The sequence below is a fragment of the Macrotis lagotis genome, chromosome 1 (genome assembly GCF_037893015.1).
Source record: "Macrotis lagotis isolate mMagLag1 chromosome 1, bilby.v1.9.chrom.fasta, whole genome shotgun sequence".
Lineage (NCBI taxonomy): Eukaryota > Metazoa > Chordata > Mammalia > Peramelemorphia > Peramelidae > Macrotis > Macrotis lagotis.
In genome coordinates this window covers 54,223,091-54,238,170 of record NC_133658.1, presented here as the reverse complement: position 1 = coordinate 54,238,170, position 15,080 = coordinate 54,223,091, and the positions used below count along the sequence as shown (strand labels likewise).

Genomic DNA, 15,080 nt, shown 5'->3' with positions numbered 1-15,080 from the left:
GGACTTTCATAGAAAGATAGCTAGTTTTTATGACTTTTATAGGGTGAAGCAAAGATAATGATCAGAAAGCTTGTGGAAGAGATGCAGGGAAATAAAACACAAAGACTATCTTCAGTTGAATATACTCTACTCTGTATATTTATTTGCAGAAAAGAAACTTGTTCTCTTTTACCAGAAATTTGCCTTTGACTTCTGTTTTTAATGTATACCAATCATAGAAGAACACAATGATGATTGGAAGGGTTAATAACAGGGAAAAAAAGTAAGAGAAATATCTTGTTTAAAACACTTTTTTCTCACCATAGTTTTACCCAAACACCTCCCATGGCCATGATTTCCACTGGCCAGTATTAGTAGGCTGAGTCAAATTTACAAATGGCACCAACTTCTTACCCCATGTTCAGCAATCTCATTGGTATTATGCTAAAGTCCTAAGGGGGGGTTGGGGAACCTTGATTTAGCATGGTAATGCGTTAAGAACATATTGAAGTAACAAATTTATAAGTAGGATCATGAAGTTCAGCTTAATATTTTAATGATGCTCTTCCTATCCAGAACACTCACATGTTTTCAGTAAGGTTTTGTTTTTGTCTTAATGTGTGATTTCATTGGTATAGTACATGGAGCTTTTGATTGGGAAACTCTTTAACCAGTGTAGCTTGGTACTTGCTTTGGGAATTAAGAGTCTTTGAAATTTGCTCATGACACTGAGATCTTAAGCCAGGGTTTGGTCACTCATTCTTTAAGTGTAAAGTCAAGACTTGGAGGCCAATTCTCTACCTATTCTGCCATCTAGATTCTCAGGAATATCGATAGTCTATACATTTTTTGACACTTTTCATCTCAAAATCATTCTCCTCCCTTTAGACTACATGCAGGGTATCTGAATTACTTATGTAGTTTTTTCCCTCTTTTTTGGAGGGGAGAGAGGCAATATCACTATGTCATTTTCTTGGTTGGCTTAGGGTAATCTTTTCCCCCAGATATTTTTGAAGTTTACTTTTAGCTTTTATTATTTGCAAGCATTTAATCTAGGAGCCCAGAACTTTAGTATTCTCAATAAGTATTAGATTTAATTGCTACTAATCAGACAGTATATATCACAATAAAATCTTCTCAAAATTGACTTTACAGCCAGATCTGCATTCCTAATTTGATTAACTCGAGCCAAACAGGATTGAGTGAATTAGTATTAGGTAACAGTCCTGTGTCCATTTTTATTTCTGTTTTAAGAAATTTCCCTTTCTAGGAGGTAAGATGGTTTATCAGAAAAAGTAGTCACATGAGATAGTTGTCACTTAAACCTTTTGTTTGAAATAACAGATGAGCATTGTGCCTGGTGCTTTAGCTGTTTTCAAGTACCTTTTTATAAAGATAGCATCACTTAACTCCACTCATGTTCAATTTGAGATTTCATTTTGTTATTCTTGTTACTCTTGAGGGTTCTGTCAATGGATCATGATAATGCGGTAGGTCCTACCCCACTGGAAACTCCTGAAGCATGGGCCAGTGATGTGCTACTCTACAGAAGAGAATCCACCTCATTTTGTTCAGAAGGTTTATCACTCATATGGCTGCAGAGTGACAAAATTTTTTTGGCAATAATAATTCATGAAGGCCAAGCAGAGTTCATAAAGCAGGGGAGGGAGTACACATCCAAAGGATTGCTCTTTGACATTCTTATACCATTATGATAAATAAGAGACCTATAGAAATATATTTCTAAAAAACAAGTAGCAGATATCACTTCATCAATTAATTTGTAACTGAAAGTAGTTTATCTCTAGATTGAGACTGATCTCAATGGTTAAGATCCAAGAAAGAAATCAAATGGCTTTCCATCTGTGACAGCCCTATGAATTCAGCCAACAACATTTGTTATACTAATTTCATAAAAGTATCATTGATTTAGTGTAGTAATGTCTAAAGGGAATACTACTTTTATTAACTTGAAGGATGATGATGATGATGATGTTGATGATAATAGTAAAATGATGATGATGATGATGATGATGATGATGATGATGATGATGATGATGGTGGTGGTGGTGGTGGTGGTCATGATAGTAGTAGTGATGTTTGAATGTGCTACCGAATAGAGTAGTAACAGTAGATTATTGCAATTTTCCCAATGTAAGTTTACTTTTCAAATAATGTAAATAATAGTCTATATTTCAACCATACCAGTGCAATTGTTCATTTGCTCAGAACTATAGTCAACCAGGCATTCATTATAGTGTCAAAATTATAAATCTAAAAAGTTTATTGTTATAGTAATTAATAACTTGATCTATTAAAATCATAAGATTTAGAGTGGAAAGGGACCCTAAATATAATCTGAAAATTAATTTAATAGAAGAGAAAAATTGAGACCCAGAGAGAAGAGAATTGTTTAAAATCACAGGTAGTGAGTCTCTTATTTTTAAGATGGATATTGGAAAATGTTACTTTTCATAGTCAGATAATTGGGAAGGGGGGAGCTTAGAGGAAACCAAATATACTAGAAAGATGGTTTAATTTTAGACCCTTCATGGGTTTAATGATGAAGATAATTATCACTAAATAAAATTTTTACCTTTAGCAGTTATTTTTATTAGTAGTTATCTATTTTTTGTTTCTATGATGATTATATGCCTAAACAAATAGGTTAAATATTTCTTAATTTTTTTTAATAATTTTTTTTAATAGAGCTACTTGGCATAACTTGGACTTAAACCCCTCTTTTTTGACTGCATATCTAAGACTCTTTCCTTTATGTCATTCTGTCTCTTGATAAAATTGAAGATGTATTTTTCTTAAACTTTCAGCTGGAAAAATAAATAAATAAATAAAACATTTAAAAAGCTTTCAGAAGAAATGTTAGTACTTAGTCTCTGAAATTTTTAAAGGTGTTTCAGGTTTTACTAAATCATAGGTGTTTTTATATTAGATATTTAGGAACAGGAAATATCCTTATCATGAACATATTTGGTAGTTTTGGTTAGAATTGTAATAAAGCATACATGTTCTTTTAGGCTAAATTTTATTATGAAATAAAGTTTTTAATGTTATAAATATGTGATGTTCATATATTCATCAATTATGTTTTAGATTTGTTGTCAGCTACTTAAACAATAAAGATAATTGACAGAAAAATAGTGTCAGATATACCTTTCTTTATACAATTAGTCAGTTGTTTTTATTTTATTTTTTTCAGTAAAACTCCCTCTCTAAGTAGGGAGGAAAAATGTTTAATATTGCTCTGTTTAATCAGCTGTTTTCCATTTATCCAAAGATGAACATTGTCATACCAAATGAAAATTTCAGTTGAACACTTGATCTGAATTTCCTATGACCCAAAAATTTGGAGAAAGAATGAGTGAAAGCCATGCCTGGAAAAGATTCAAGGAATGAAAGGTTTTTATTTTTGTTTTTTTGTTTTTGTGAGTTTAGCCTAATTATATTCCTTTGGCAATTTAGTTGTGTTTGTCTGGGAAGAAATAAAAATGAGTTTTTATTTCTTGTTCTGTGCTAATTCTAATAAACTGAGATCGTGCTTTTTTCCCTTTGATCTTTTGAGAGAGGGTAGAAACATTACATTTTAATGGATCAGAATTTAAAGTAAGGATCAAACATTGACTTATTTGTTTGTACTGCCAAATCAGGTTTGGTTAACATTTTTATTTGCTTTAATGGATTATGTTTAAATTAAATTTGAATGAGTGATTGAATTAAGAAGAGACTTATATAGTTGTTCCCAATATAGATATTTGTCTATTTGTATCTATTTGTACCAAAACCAAATCAATGATTCTTTCATTTAATTAAGTGATTTTGAGTTTCTGGTTGTCAGATCTTGGCATAGATTTTCAGGACCTTTTAAAATGTTGTCTTAGATTCACTCTGGATGTCTTTTACAGCAGTGAATCCTCCAAGAGCAGTATCCTCTTAAGTATTATTTATCACCAAAAGTGTAACTTGATCTTTGTTATTTGGTTTTTATGTTGATATCAGAAGGGAATTAAGGAATTGTGAATATCTCATAAAATGACACCAGGGTTTTATTCCTATTGCACCTATTTTTAATCTTATTCTGTTTGAAAAGACTACTTTGGCTTCTTTCCAGTAAATATTTTTGTGCAATCAAAATTTCTACCAGAGCTGGAAAATATAGCTTTGCTGTGATGTTTCTCAATAATAGATATAAAACTGCTAATAGAATCACAGGAACAGATAACCTTTTAAAATCATGGGTATTAATTAATGGAACTTTTAACTTATTTTTGGCTATTTTATATTTCAGAATTCTATATGGAGGTTCCAAGTTATACTTTTAGGAAATTTAAATATATGAATGAATGAAAAGTGTTTATTAAGTGTTTACTAAAATGTCTATTAAGGAGACCCCATGCTAAGTACTGGAGATACAAAGAAAGGCAAAAGACAATCCTTTTTCTCAAGGATCTCACAATTTAATGGGAGAGACAACATTTGAACAATTGTGCTCTAATACACTATAAATACAATAAATTGGAAATAATTAACAAAGAGGAGACACTAAAATTAAGATTAGGAGAGGCTTCCTGTAGAAGTTAAGATTTTAGTTCAGTTTTCCTAAATGCTTTACTCACAACAGTTAGGTTGTTTTTTTTTAAGTGGGGAAATTGAGTCTTTAGAGGTTGAATAATATTCTGATGGTCACAGAACTAGTTAGTGCCTGAGGATGGCTTGGAAGCCAGCTCTTTTCTGCCTGCCAATTTCATTGTATGACTTGCCACCTCTAAATCCACTAGTAGGGATAGAACCTGAAAGAAAATAAGTCTACAATTAGGGATAGAAACTGAAAGAACAAGTCCTAACTTGTTTTGTGTACCAGTTGTTCAGTTATAGATTTTATTTATTGATAATAATGACATGTTAATTTGTACACATATCAAAAAGTTTCTCCTGTACATTTTTACTAGTCATGTTATGGATCTTGTTGATTTTTAGACTGGAAATTGGTGTTCAGTTTCATTATTTGAGTCATAGGAATGAAAAAGAGATATTCAGTAGAACTCAAATAAAACCTAACAAAATCAATGTGATGAGGAAACCTAGAACCCAGAGAAGAGAAAATAATAATAATAATGATATAAAAGAAATAATAAAGAGAGTAGAGCCAGGAATGATCCTCTCTCAAACTCTTTCATGACACAACGATCATCAAAACTCTTAAGTTCTGGTTAAAAAATGAGAAAAGTAGATTAGTGAAATAGATTAGAGAAAACCATTAACAATAAAAAAAAAATCTCCATACTTAACTGTTGTTTTGGTATTTGATAAAACCAAACACTTAAATCATTGCAAGAGTTCTTATTTGACAAGAATTGCTTGTCAAACAAGAAAGTTGTCTGGCAATAAATTAGTTTTGGTCTCTCACTCTATCCCATATAATACAATATACTCTAAACAAGGGATGTAAATAATTACAGAAGATAAATTAGATAATTTCAGTAAATAAACATAAGCTTTTGTACAAACAAACTAATGCTGATGAAATAAAAAAAGAAATTGTCAGTAGGGAATAAAGATCTTTATAGCAAATATTACTGACAAAAAATCTGATATTAAAGATATAGAAATTATCACAAATTTGTAACCTCAAGCATTTCCTGGTGTGTTAGTAGTCTTAAGTTCATGTACAATTAAAAGAAATTATTGTAATTATCAAGGATCATATGAAAACACACTGCCAATCACTGTTAGTAGATATGCTGATTAAAATAACTTGGAGGTTTCACTTCATATGCATGACACTGACAAAGATGTTTAAAAATATCAGAATATGGGGGATTTCATGGCAAGGCAGGCACAAAAGTCAACAGGCGAAGTGGTTTTCATTTGGTCCATTTGTCCTAGCACACAGTTTAGAATTAGAGAAGAGTGATTAAACTAGTCATATACTTATGACCCAGCAATTCCACGCTGGGGGCATGTACTCTAAAGAAATCAGAGTTGGAGATAAAGGTCCAATATGTTCACAAAATTCATGACACCACCTTTTGTGGTAGCAATGGATAGAAGTGAAACAAGGTAGATGCCCATTAACTGAAGGTTGGATGAATAAATGTAATATATGAATGCAAAGGTAGATGAATATATTTGCATTAAGGACTGGAAAAACATGAGAAATTCAGAAGCTCTATTTGTACTAATGAAAAATGAAATAAGTAGAAATGGGAATAATATGCAAAAGGATTACAAAATATAAATGAAGCAAACACTAAAAGCATATTTATATGTATGTGTGTATATATTTCCATACAAATAATACTATGAGTAATTTTAATAAATGTTGTAGTAAGCTGTTATACATTATATATATATATATATATATATATATATATATATATATATATATATAATAGCAGCAAAAAAAATCCTGTACTTCTCACTGCAGAGACTAGGGACAAAATTGAATACATTTTCAGATATAATCACTACATTGATTGTTTTTGCTTAACTGTTTTTCTTTGTTATAAGGGAGGATTCATTTCCTTGTTGGTGAGGGGTTGGAGTTGAGGGAATTATCCTGCACTAACTATGATATGAAAATAAGAGGCACCAATAAAATGTTTCAAATTCATCTATTGTAGCTGTCAATGAAAAGATTTTCATATCTTTAATGTTGTTACTGTCTTTGAACATTTATCAGAACCCTAATAATATATAGAAACTATATCATTCTTTTCTCTTATACTGTAACACAGTGTAAAGCATGCTTAAGGTAAAATATTTGGCGGTTTTCAGTAGATGGTTTTTATTCACGTTGTCATTATCAAATATTTCACTACAGTCTTCATTTAAGTATCTCTTCAGATACATAGTATTCATTATTTGTAGACTAATTCTCTTTCCCTCTACCTTTCTATCTTTCTAGCCTTCTACACACCCTATCCCCATAGATGTGTGTGTGTAATTCTTTCTCTTGTGCCCCCTCCCCACCCCACCCCCAATCTATAGAAACTTGTATTAGGAGATAGATAAAAATCCAGAGGAAAGTCGCTACCCTCCTGTTGGCATGGCAAGGTGATTTACTATCAAAAAAGCATCACTGGTCCAATGGAGTGATGGTCAACTTTTATCTTTTTTTTTTCAGAGAGTGTTCAGAGTACAGCATCTGCTTCAAATGAGATTCAGCAGCCCCAGCCCCAGGCATTGCATTACACACTTGCCAATGCCCAGCAGGTCCAGATCCACCAAATTGGCGAAGATGGGCAAGTACAAGTAGTATGTACTCTTTATTAGTAGCCCTTTCTAAGAGGTACAGATATCAAAGCAGCTCAGGTTTGGGGTGGAATGATCTTCACTTTGAGGAATTGATTTAATATTGACCTAAACCATGTGATACTTAATAAGCAATGTTCATAAAAATGCATTGACATCTTTGGGTGATAAAGAAAAGTGTATTACCTAAAAGGGAACAAAATTTGGGTGGTGGTTGTTGGACTTGTCAGGCTGAGAGTTTTTTGGATATAGCAACAGATGCCCACAAACATGAAGTGTTGTGTAGATCACATAGCTAGGTTGTTTTATCAGCAAGCCTTCTTCTGGCATCATCTCTGAGATGATGTTCAATACCTCTCATTGATTGATCTAAATGTCCCTTTTCGATTGTCAACCATCCCTTTTGTCCTGTGAAAATGGTTTGTATTTGGACACAGGGAGCTCTTGGTAAATCTAAACAAGTCCAGGTTAGAGTTTTTGTCATACATTTTGCAATGTCTTTGATCCTGGAGAAATGACCTCAGATTTCAATAATGTTGACCCTCGTTTTACTTAGAGAGAAGAAGGGAATTTGTTTACATGAGTAATTCAGCAATTTAGGAAAAGGTAGTTTGTTGAATTGAATACCACCTTATTTGACAATTTCTCTAAAATTTTCATGCCCAAGAATTCACAGACCAAGAAGTTCAAGTTAGTTAATGTTTTTTTTAAAAAATAGGATCATTGAACTATTTATCTGCAGTAGTGATGGAAAACAAAATCTTTCCTAGTGCTCTTACTAATGAAAAATTGTTACTGTCTCTTCCTTAAAAAAGATTAATAACCCAACTTAGCAGAATGTAGAGAGAACTATAAGATCAAGACAGATGTGAAAATGCTTTATCAATATTTAATATATCTTTGGTATAAAATGAAGGAGGCCTTTTCTCCTTTTATGTACTCCTTTATAAAGAATGAGACCCCTTAAAATTTTGTTAAGGAGCTGAGAATTTAAATGTATTCCATTGGTATACGTTTACTGGTATGCATTTTGAGATGTATTTAGCATCATATGCATGGAATATGAAGATCATCATTTTCATGCTTACTTAATTTACAGGGTCTTGGAACCTTGGAACCCATACATATTAAGAAGGAAGAATAGTCTTGATTTAAATGATAGTTGATATCTCTTCTGTTGTATTACAATGTCTCACTATCAGTTGAATATTTTCATTAATTTTTTCCTACTCTGAAGGAAAAGAAATAATTTGAAATTGAACATTTTCTTTAATCCTGTCATAGAATTCAAAATAGATATTTTTATTCCTTGTTTTATATAAGTAAAATTACATAAAATTTAAAACTGGTTACCTAATTAGGAATCTGGTTTTTTCCTGAAAAAATTTATATGAAAAATATATTTTAATTATAATGTTTAAGTTCTTTTCGGTCAATTGTCATGCAATAGTTTTTCCTTCCAAAATAAGTTTGAAAGGTCATATTGATTATTTTGACTAAAGCTTGATTTTTTTTGTTCCTTAATAAACTTATTATAATTCTCTTAGTTTGGGATTTTTTTATTGCAGCATTTGTCATATTTATAGTAGTTGCAAATCTATTTACTCTTTTTTCTTAGCATGCTATTTTGATTAAAATATATCACAGTGGCCAATTTGTAACATTGAAGTTTATATATAACATTGTCCACATGGCTCAAAATAAAGCCCTGTAAATCTATAGCAAGTCTTTGTCCCATTTTTCTGATTTTAGCTGTGTGATTTGGAGAGATTTATAGGAATGTCTTAGAATAAGATCTAAGACTCCACTGAGAGCCAGACATTTGGAATTCCTTCATAGAAAAGTGGAAATTTTCCCTTAAAAACTTAATTAGCTTGATTAGCTTGAATTTTAAATGATTTTAAATACTTTTATTTCAATCATCTAGAAAACTTTTGATAAGGAAATATTTCTCTACTCTTTCTACTAACTCTTTACCCAAAACAAAGGATAAGTTTCTTTCGTGCAAAATGAGACATCTCATATTTGTGATTCATTGGTTCATTAAAATTTTTATATGGATGACTTTCCAATGTCAAAGTGTCATATATAAGCCGTTTGCCATCTTTACTGTATTAGGTTGGAATTGTTATTATTTGATAATAAGAAATTAAAAGGAATCACACTATTTATCAAGTATACTGTAGTATTACTATTCAGGACTTAAATATCCATTCTGGGTTTGCTATTTGGGGGAGGCTCACTTATTGAATCATAATCATATAATTAGAAGTTCCAAAGATACTTTTTTTCCCTTGGTATTGATTTTCTTCTGATGCTTCTTGATGTTTTATTTTGCTGTGGATTCCACAGGGACATCTCCACATAGCTCAAGTGCCCCAAGGGGATCAAGTCCAGATAACACAAGACAGTGAGGTGAGTGACCATGGTTCCCTAAATCCCAGAACCATTCCTCCAATTCCACCCTGTTTTCCTTCCTTCAGTTTTGGAAAGAATCTTCTTCATTACACTTAATAGCTGAAAATAAAACACGTGTTAGGAAAACACTTTCTCTGTCAATACTTCAAAGACCTGTCATTTTTTCAGTGTGGATCTTCCTTGCATTGATATATCTAAGAGTCCTGTAACTTAGTAGATGATCCTTAAAGACTGTAGAAAAATCTGTCTGTTCTGGGTTGTTCCGTTATTATTCCTCTGAACTGGTTCTATAACTGGTCCTCTGGTGATAAACCTGTGTGCCTACCATTGGATTTCAATGCCTAGTCTTCTGAGGTTCAGTCAGAGCTTGTACTTCTCTGGAATATCCTTTGAGAACCCAGAACATGATGAGGCATCCCAGGAGTGATTTTTGTGAAGGATTAGGGGAAATACAGTTAAAATAGGAAATTCTGGAACCAAGGACAGATTTCTTTTTCATGACAGATTTTTGGGTGTTTCTGAAGCATCTTTTGTCCCCTAGTTTTAATAAGTGGGAAATCAAAGACAGACAGAAGACGAGAGAGAGAGAGAGAGAGAGAGAGAGAGAGAGAGAGAGAGAGAGAGAGAGAGAGAGAGAGAACTCTTCTCAGAATTTTCCAGTTTGATTGGAAATATGCAGTCAGAACCTTTAAATGAATAGTAAACAATGCCATGGAAGAGAACATATGATCCTAGACTGACAGAATGGACCTTGTTAGGAGTTACTCAGTTTTAGTACATAGAGTTTAGATTTTATTCACTTTCAGAATTTAGAGAATGGTGAGGTCTTTGAAGGAAGGAAGGACTCACAGATGAGGTGAGATTAGAGCCAAACCTCAATAGATTTGAAAATTAAAATTTAAGTGAACTATTTTTTCAGATTAGTTAAAGGCTTATGTTGAAAAATAATTGACTGGATATAGTTATTCTCTTGAGTCAGAAAATGTAGTCTACTTTTTCTTGAAATTCCAAGCAATTGTATGTATGCCATGTTAGCCAAACATGATTTATAATTGATAAGATTTAATATTTTTCAAGGAATGAAGTGTTAAATTGTTTTTAGGCAGTGAAGATCTGACTAGCTTTGTCCTTATTCTGCATGCACATGTTAAAAATATTTTAGATTTCCTTGGATGCTGAATGCATTTAACAGGCCCCAGGAAAGATGTGGGATCACAAGGAAAGTTCTTGGACTTGACCAAATTAATTAGGTGCCTAATGGCTGTTTGCTGGAGCGCTTTAAAATATTTCTTACATTACTCAGAATCATTTTGAAGTTAAGAGAAATATATTGTGGAAGTCAGTAAAAAACTTTAAAAAGAGCATTCTGTCGATGAGTTTATGGTGAATTTCTTTTTTGTTAAGTGGGTTTTTTTTTAACATAGTTTTTATATTTATATAGTAGGAAAATTACCTCCGAATGCTCTCTCATATGGGTGTAGTAGAAACTGAAGCCTGAATTGAGAATTCAGGAGATAGCAAGTAATGGCTGTTAGTGTCATAAGGAAAAGGCATTTTCATTGAATTGTTTCAATGTAAGGAATATTGATGCAATTAGAAAGAATTTTAGAAAAAAAAATTCATAGCAGAATGACTATTAAACAAATAAAAATTCTTCTTCCTCTGCTACTTTTCATGGTTGTACTCGAAAATTATATTTTTATATGTTTAATATATGAAATAAAGAACTTTTGATATACTTCTATCTCATATACCTGATATACATATACTCAGTGTGTATTGATAAATGTTTTTTATTAATATGTTTTCACTCATAAGAGGGCCCAAACTGCAACTTTCTATTTTGAACCTTGTAATAGGCATTTCACATTGGATCTATGTGTGTTTGGTAAAAATGGAAGAATTGAAAAAGAACAAGATACTCCAAAATGTGCATCATGAAAGCTTACATGATTAGACTCTAAATTTAATTATGTTTTAGTAAATTTCTTTTTTAATTCGTAAAGCTTTGGTCCCTGTGGTTAAATATTTTAAGTGAAGTATACTTTTCATTGTTTTTATTGGCCAAGAAGGTTGGACCCTAGGAGCAATTCCCGAAATTTATGTGTTTACTTAAGTAAACAAGTGAAGTATTAAAAAAATAAACACTGTGAATGTCTCTTGGAATCAGTATTCTCTTGTCTGATTCTTTTCTTTTTGTATTTTCTTTTATAGGGCAATCTACAGATTCATCACGTTGGACAAGATGGGCAGGTAATAACTATCTATTCTGATTGCTTGTCACATGTAGGTGAATTGCATTAAGACTGCTTGAAAATCTGACTTTATTTTGCTGATTTTGCATATTCTCAATCTGTAAAGTCTTCATGGGAGTTTACCCTTGTGGATAATATTGGGGTTGAAACATTTATTCTTTGTATCATAAAGTAATTTAATATTGAAACAGAATTTTCCCTTGATTTATTGATGGAAATAAAAGCAGTTCAGTGACCTTTATTTCTTCTTCTTCTTCACTGGGGATGAAGAGTAAGTTTTTTCAATTTTATGTAGTGTTTCTCTACCTGTGTCATGATAACCTAGTTTGCCAGACCCAGAATTATGCTGATTTAAGAACATCTGTAAGAATTATAAAAATATTGTTCAAGATCACTAGTCCCCTGAGAATTCAGTAAATTTTAGTAAGATAGCTTTATTATTGTAGGTGGCTTATAAATCTGAGACAACTTAAATTCTTTCTCATCTGTGTAAAACAACACCCTTGAGTAGAAGCCTCATGATGAGAATCAGCTGTACAAAATGAAAACATAAAATAATCACAATTGGTTTTGCCTGACAAGGCCAAGCCAATCTGCATGGGGTCTTCAATCTTTATGAGGACGATCACATCCTGTGAATAGACTCAAAGATTATTTATTTATTTATTTATTTAGAAGCTACTCATCTTTCAGAATTAGCTATTTTATTGAAACAGATATACCCATCAGTAAATTTTGCATGTATATGTGTGTATACATTTATAATTTTACATATATAATGTATAAACTTGTTTATTACATGTATTAACCAGTATTTATTAATGCAAGTACTATAACAAATACTAGTATTCCTTCATTTGAAATATCTTCCTTTCATTTGCATAGCTAAATATTTTAAACCACTCTTCTGTTAGGTAAATGCCTTATACCTTTAACGTCTGTCTGTCACACACACATAAACGTATAACCTTCAAGAAAAAATCATTGGCACATGTCTAGTCACATGTACACCTTATATCATGAATTTATAGAGACATTATATGTTATTACACATAGACACATGTGATCATTATACTTGTGTGTCAGTTTCCTTAGGTAAATGAGAATATTATTATGCCAGCTTATATTTTGTATGTACACAGATATCTGTCTGTGCATATATGTGAACATATATACACACACCATATTTGGAATGTGTTACACTAAAATTTTCAATCATGTGTTTCATACATGTGCTTATGTTAAGCATATTACATATTTAGTTCAGTCTTGATCAAAAGGATTTAATAAATCCAATATTGGGTTAATACCCCTTTTGGTCTTTTGGAACCTAGATCAAAGGCTTCATTTATCAGATATTAAAAAAAAACACAGCTATAACTGCCAATCTTGGAACAGGTTTTCTTGAAAATGGGGCTATTGCTATCAGAAGTCTGTGGTGCTTCAGAAGGAAGAATTCCAGGCATACCAAAAAGGAACAAGCCACTTGTATTTGTTCATGCAGGTCTCAGAAGCTGCTTTAGGCCATGTGTTTTGAATAATGGAATTAATGTGAGTTACTTAGTAGAGGCAATTTCTATTAGCATTTGACATGCAGTTGTCTATTTAAAGAGCTAAATAACAAAATAAATGTAAAATTCAATAATCACATATAAAAATTGGGGGGCTTAAATTAAGAGCAAAGGCAAATTATCAGATCTAAGCACAATAAATTTTGATAACAATTTCTCTTGAATAGTTCTTATGTGTACTCAGTTGAGAATTGTTTCATTTTGGGTGGGTGGAGTACCAGGTATAAAATTGGTATTCGAGTAGGTTATCTTTTTTTTTTTTTGGTAAGGCAGTGGTTTTAAGTGACTTGCCCAAGGTCACACAGCTAGGTCTTAGTAAGTATCTGGGGGATACTTACTTGAACTCAGGACCTCCTGACTCCAGGGCTGGTACTCTATTCACTGTGCCACCTAGCTGCCCCTGAGTAGGTTGTCTTTTATAAATTGTTTTGCTTCCTTTTCTTACCAGTAAAGATAGTTCCGAATAGTACAATAACTGGAACTCCTTTAACCCACTCATAAAAAATGAATTGTTTTACTTAGAAATTCTTCTATTTTCCAACTTAGAGCAGTGTACAATTTTCTATTTACTGTGTCATCAGTACTCCTTTTTTTTAACAGTTCAATTTTCAATACTAATTTTAATTCTATTCATTATGAGGATGAGTTATAAAATACTGTGGAAAACTCTCCCACAGATTATATAAAAGTTGAAGCTCCAGTTTATTGTTAAAAGGCAAATCAAGTATGTGATAAGGGTTAAAAAAAAGATTTCAATTCATTTTCGGATACTAGTATATTGATTCTTATAGCAGTCTTTTTAGGGGTCAAGAAACAGTAAAATCTTTTTTTTTTTTTTGTTGGAACTAGAAAACTCAACTAACCACATACCATGATCTTTATCTTAAAACAAAGAAAAACTCCAAAGTTAACCACTATAGTGGTTTTGCAACAGACATTGTAACATGAATTCTGTTCAAGTGACTGAATTTATTTATTAAACATATTCATGGTACTGTGTCAGGTATTTGGTGCAGTAATGCAAATAAGGATACTTAACCTGCCCTTAAGGGGCTCCCCAGGCTAGCAGACCATGGTTCTCATGAGTTCCAGGACTGTTCATCTGTGTGTCACTGGCACCTGGCAGAGTGCGCCACTTTAGGCAGTCATTTATAAATGTCTATTTGTGCTTGAATCTGGAAGGCTCTTCTCTTGCTCACTTTCATCGGCAGTACTATACAGTGACCCATAATATTCACAGGAATGACCATTAGTCATTCTAGGATTCTGAGACATCTTTTGAATCCTGCAGACCAAATTACATTGTATTCTGTGTAACTTTATATCAGTTATATTTAATTATATTTAAATACTTTGATGATTGATATTTTGTATTTGCAATTAATTGTAATAGTAATTCATACTACTCAGTTTCCCCAATCAAGTGGGAATTTGCCTTAATAAAATCACAGATTTAGTAGTTATAATTTATTTAGAATAAATCCTGGTTTAATTTCAAGCAGCCTCACAGAATATCTTCTTTTGTATTTGTATCACCATTTTCAGCCCCAAGTAAAACTATTGTTTCAACATTTTCTACATTGGGATA

General features: G+C 31.9%; 1 protein-coding gene across 13 annotated transcripts in view; it reads left to right on the top strand.

Annotated features, from left to right (window-relative positions):
- The window catches only part of BANP (BTG3 associated nuclear protein), a 273,136-nt gene that overhangs the window by 145,368 nt on the left and 112,688 nt on the right, over positions 1-15,080 (top strand). For 6 of the 13 annotated variants that reach the window (XM_074201520.1, XM_074201494.1, XM_074201450.1 and 3 more), the window contains 3 exons: positions 7,121-7,251; positions 9,592-9,663; positions 11,881-11,922. In XM_074201520.1, coding sequence (XP_074057621.1) covers positions 7,121-7,251; positions 9,592-9,663; positions 11,881-11,922 — 245 coding nt within the window. The remainder of the gene's footprint in view (positions 1-7,120; positions 7,252-9,591; positions 9,664-11,880; positions 11,923-15,080) is intronic. The other 7 variants (XM_074201509.1, XM_074201473.1, XM_074201501.1 and 4 more) reach the window with 3 other exon arrangements.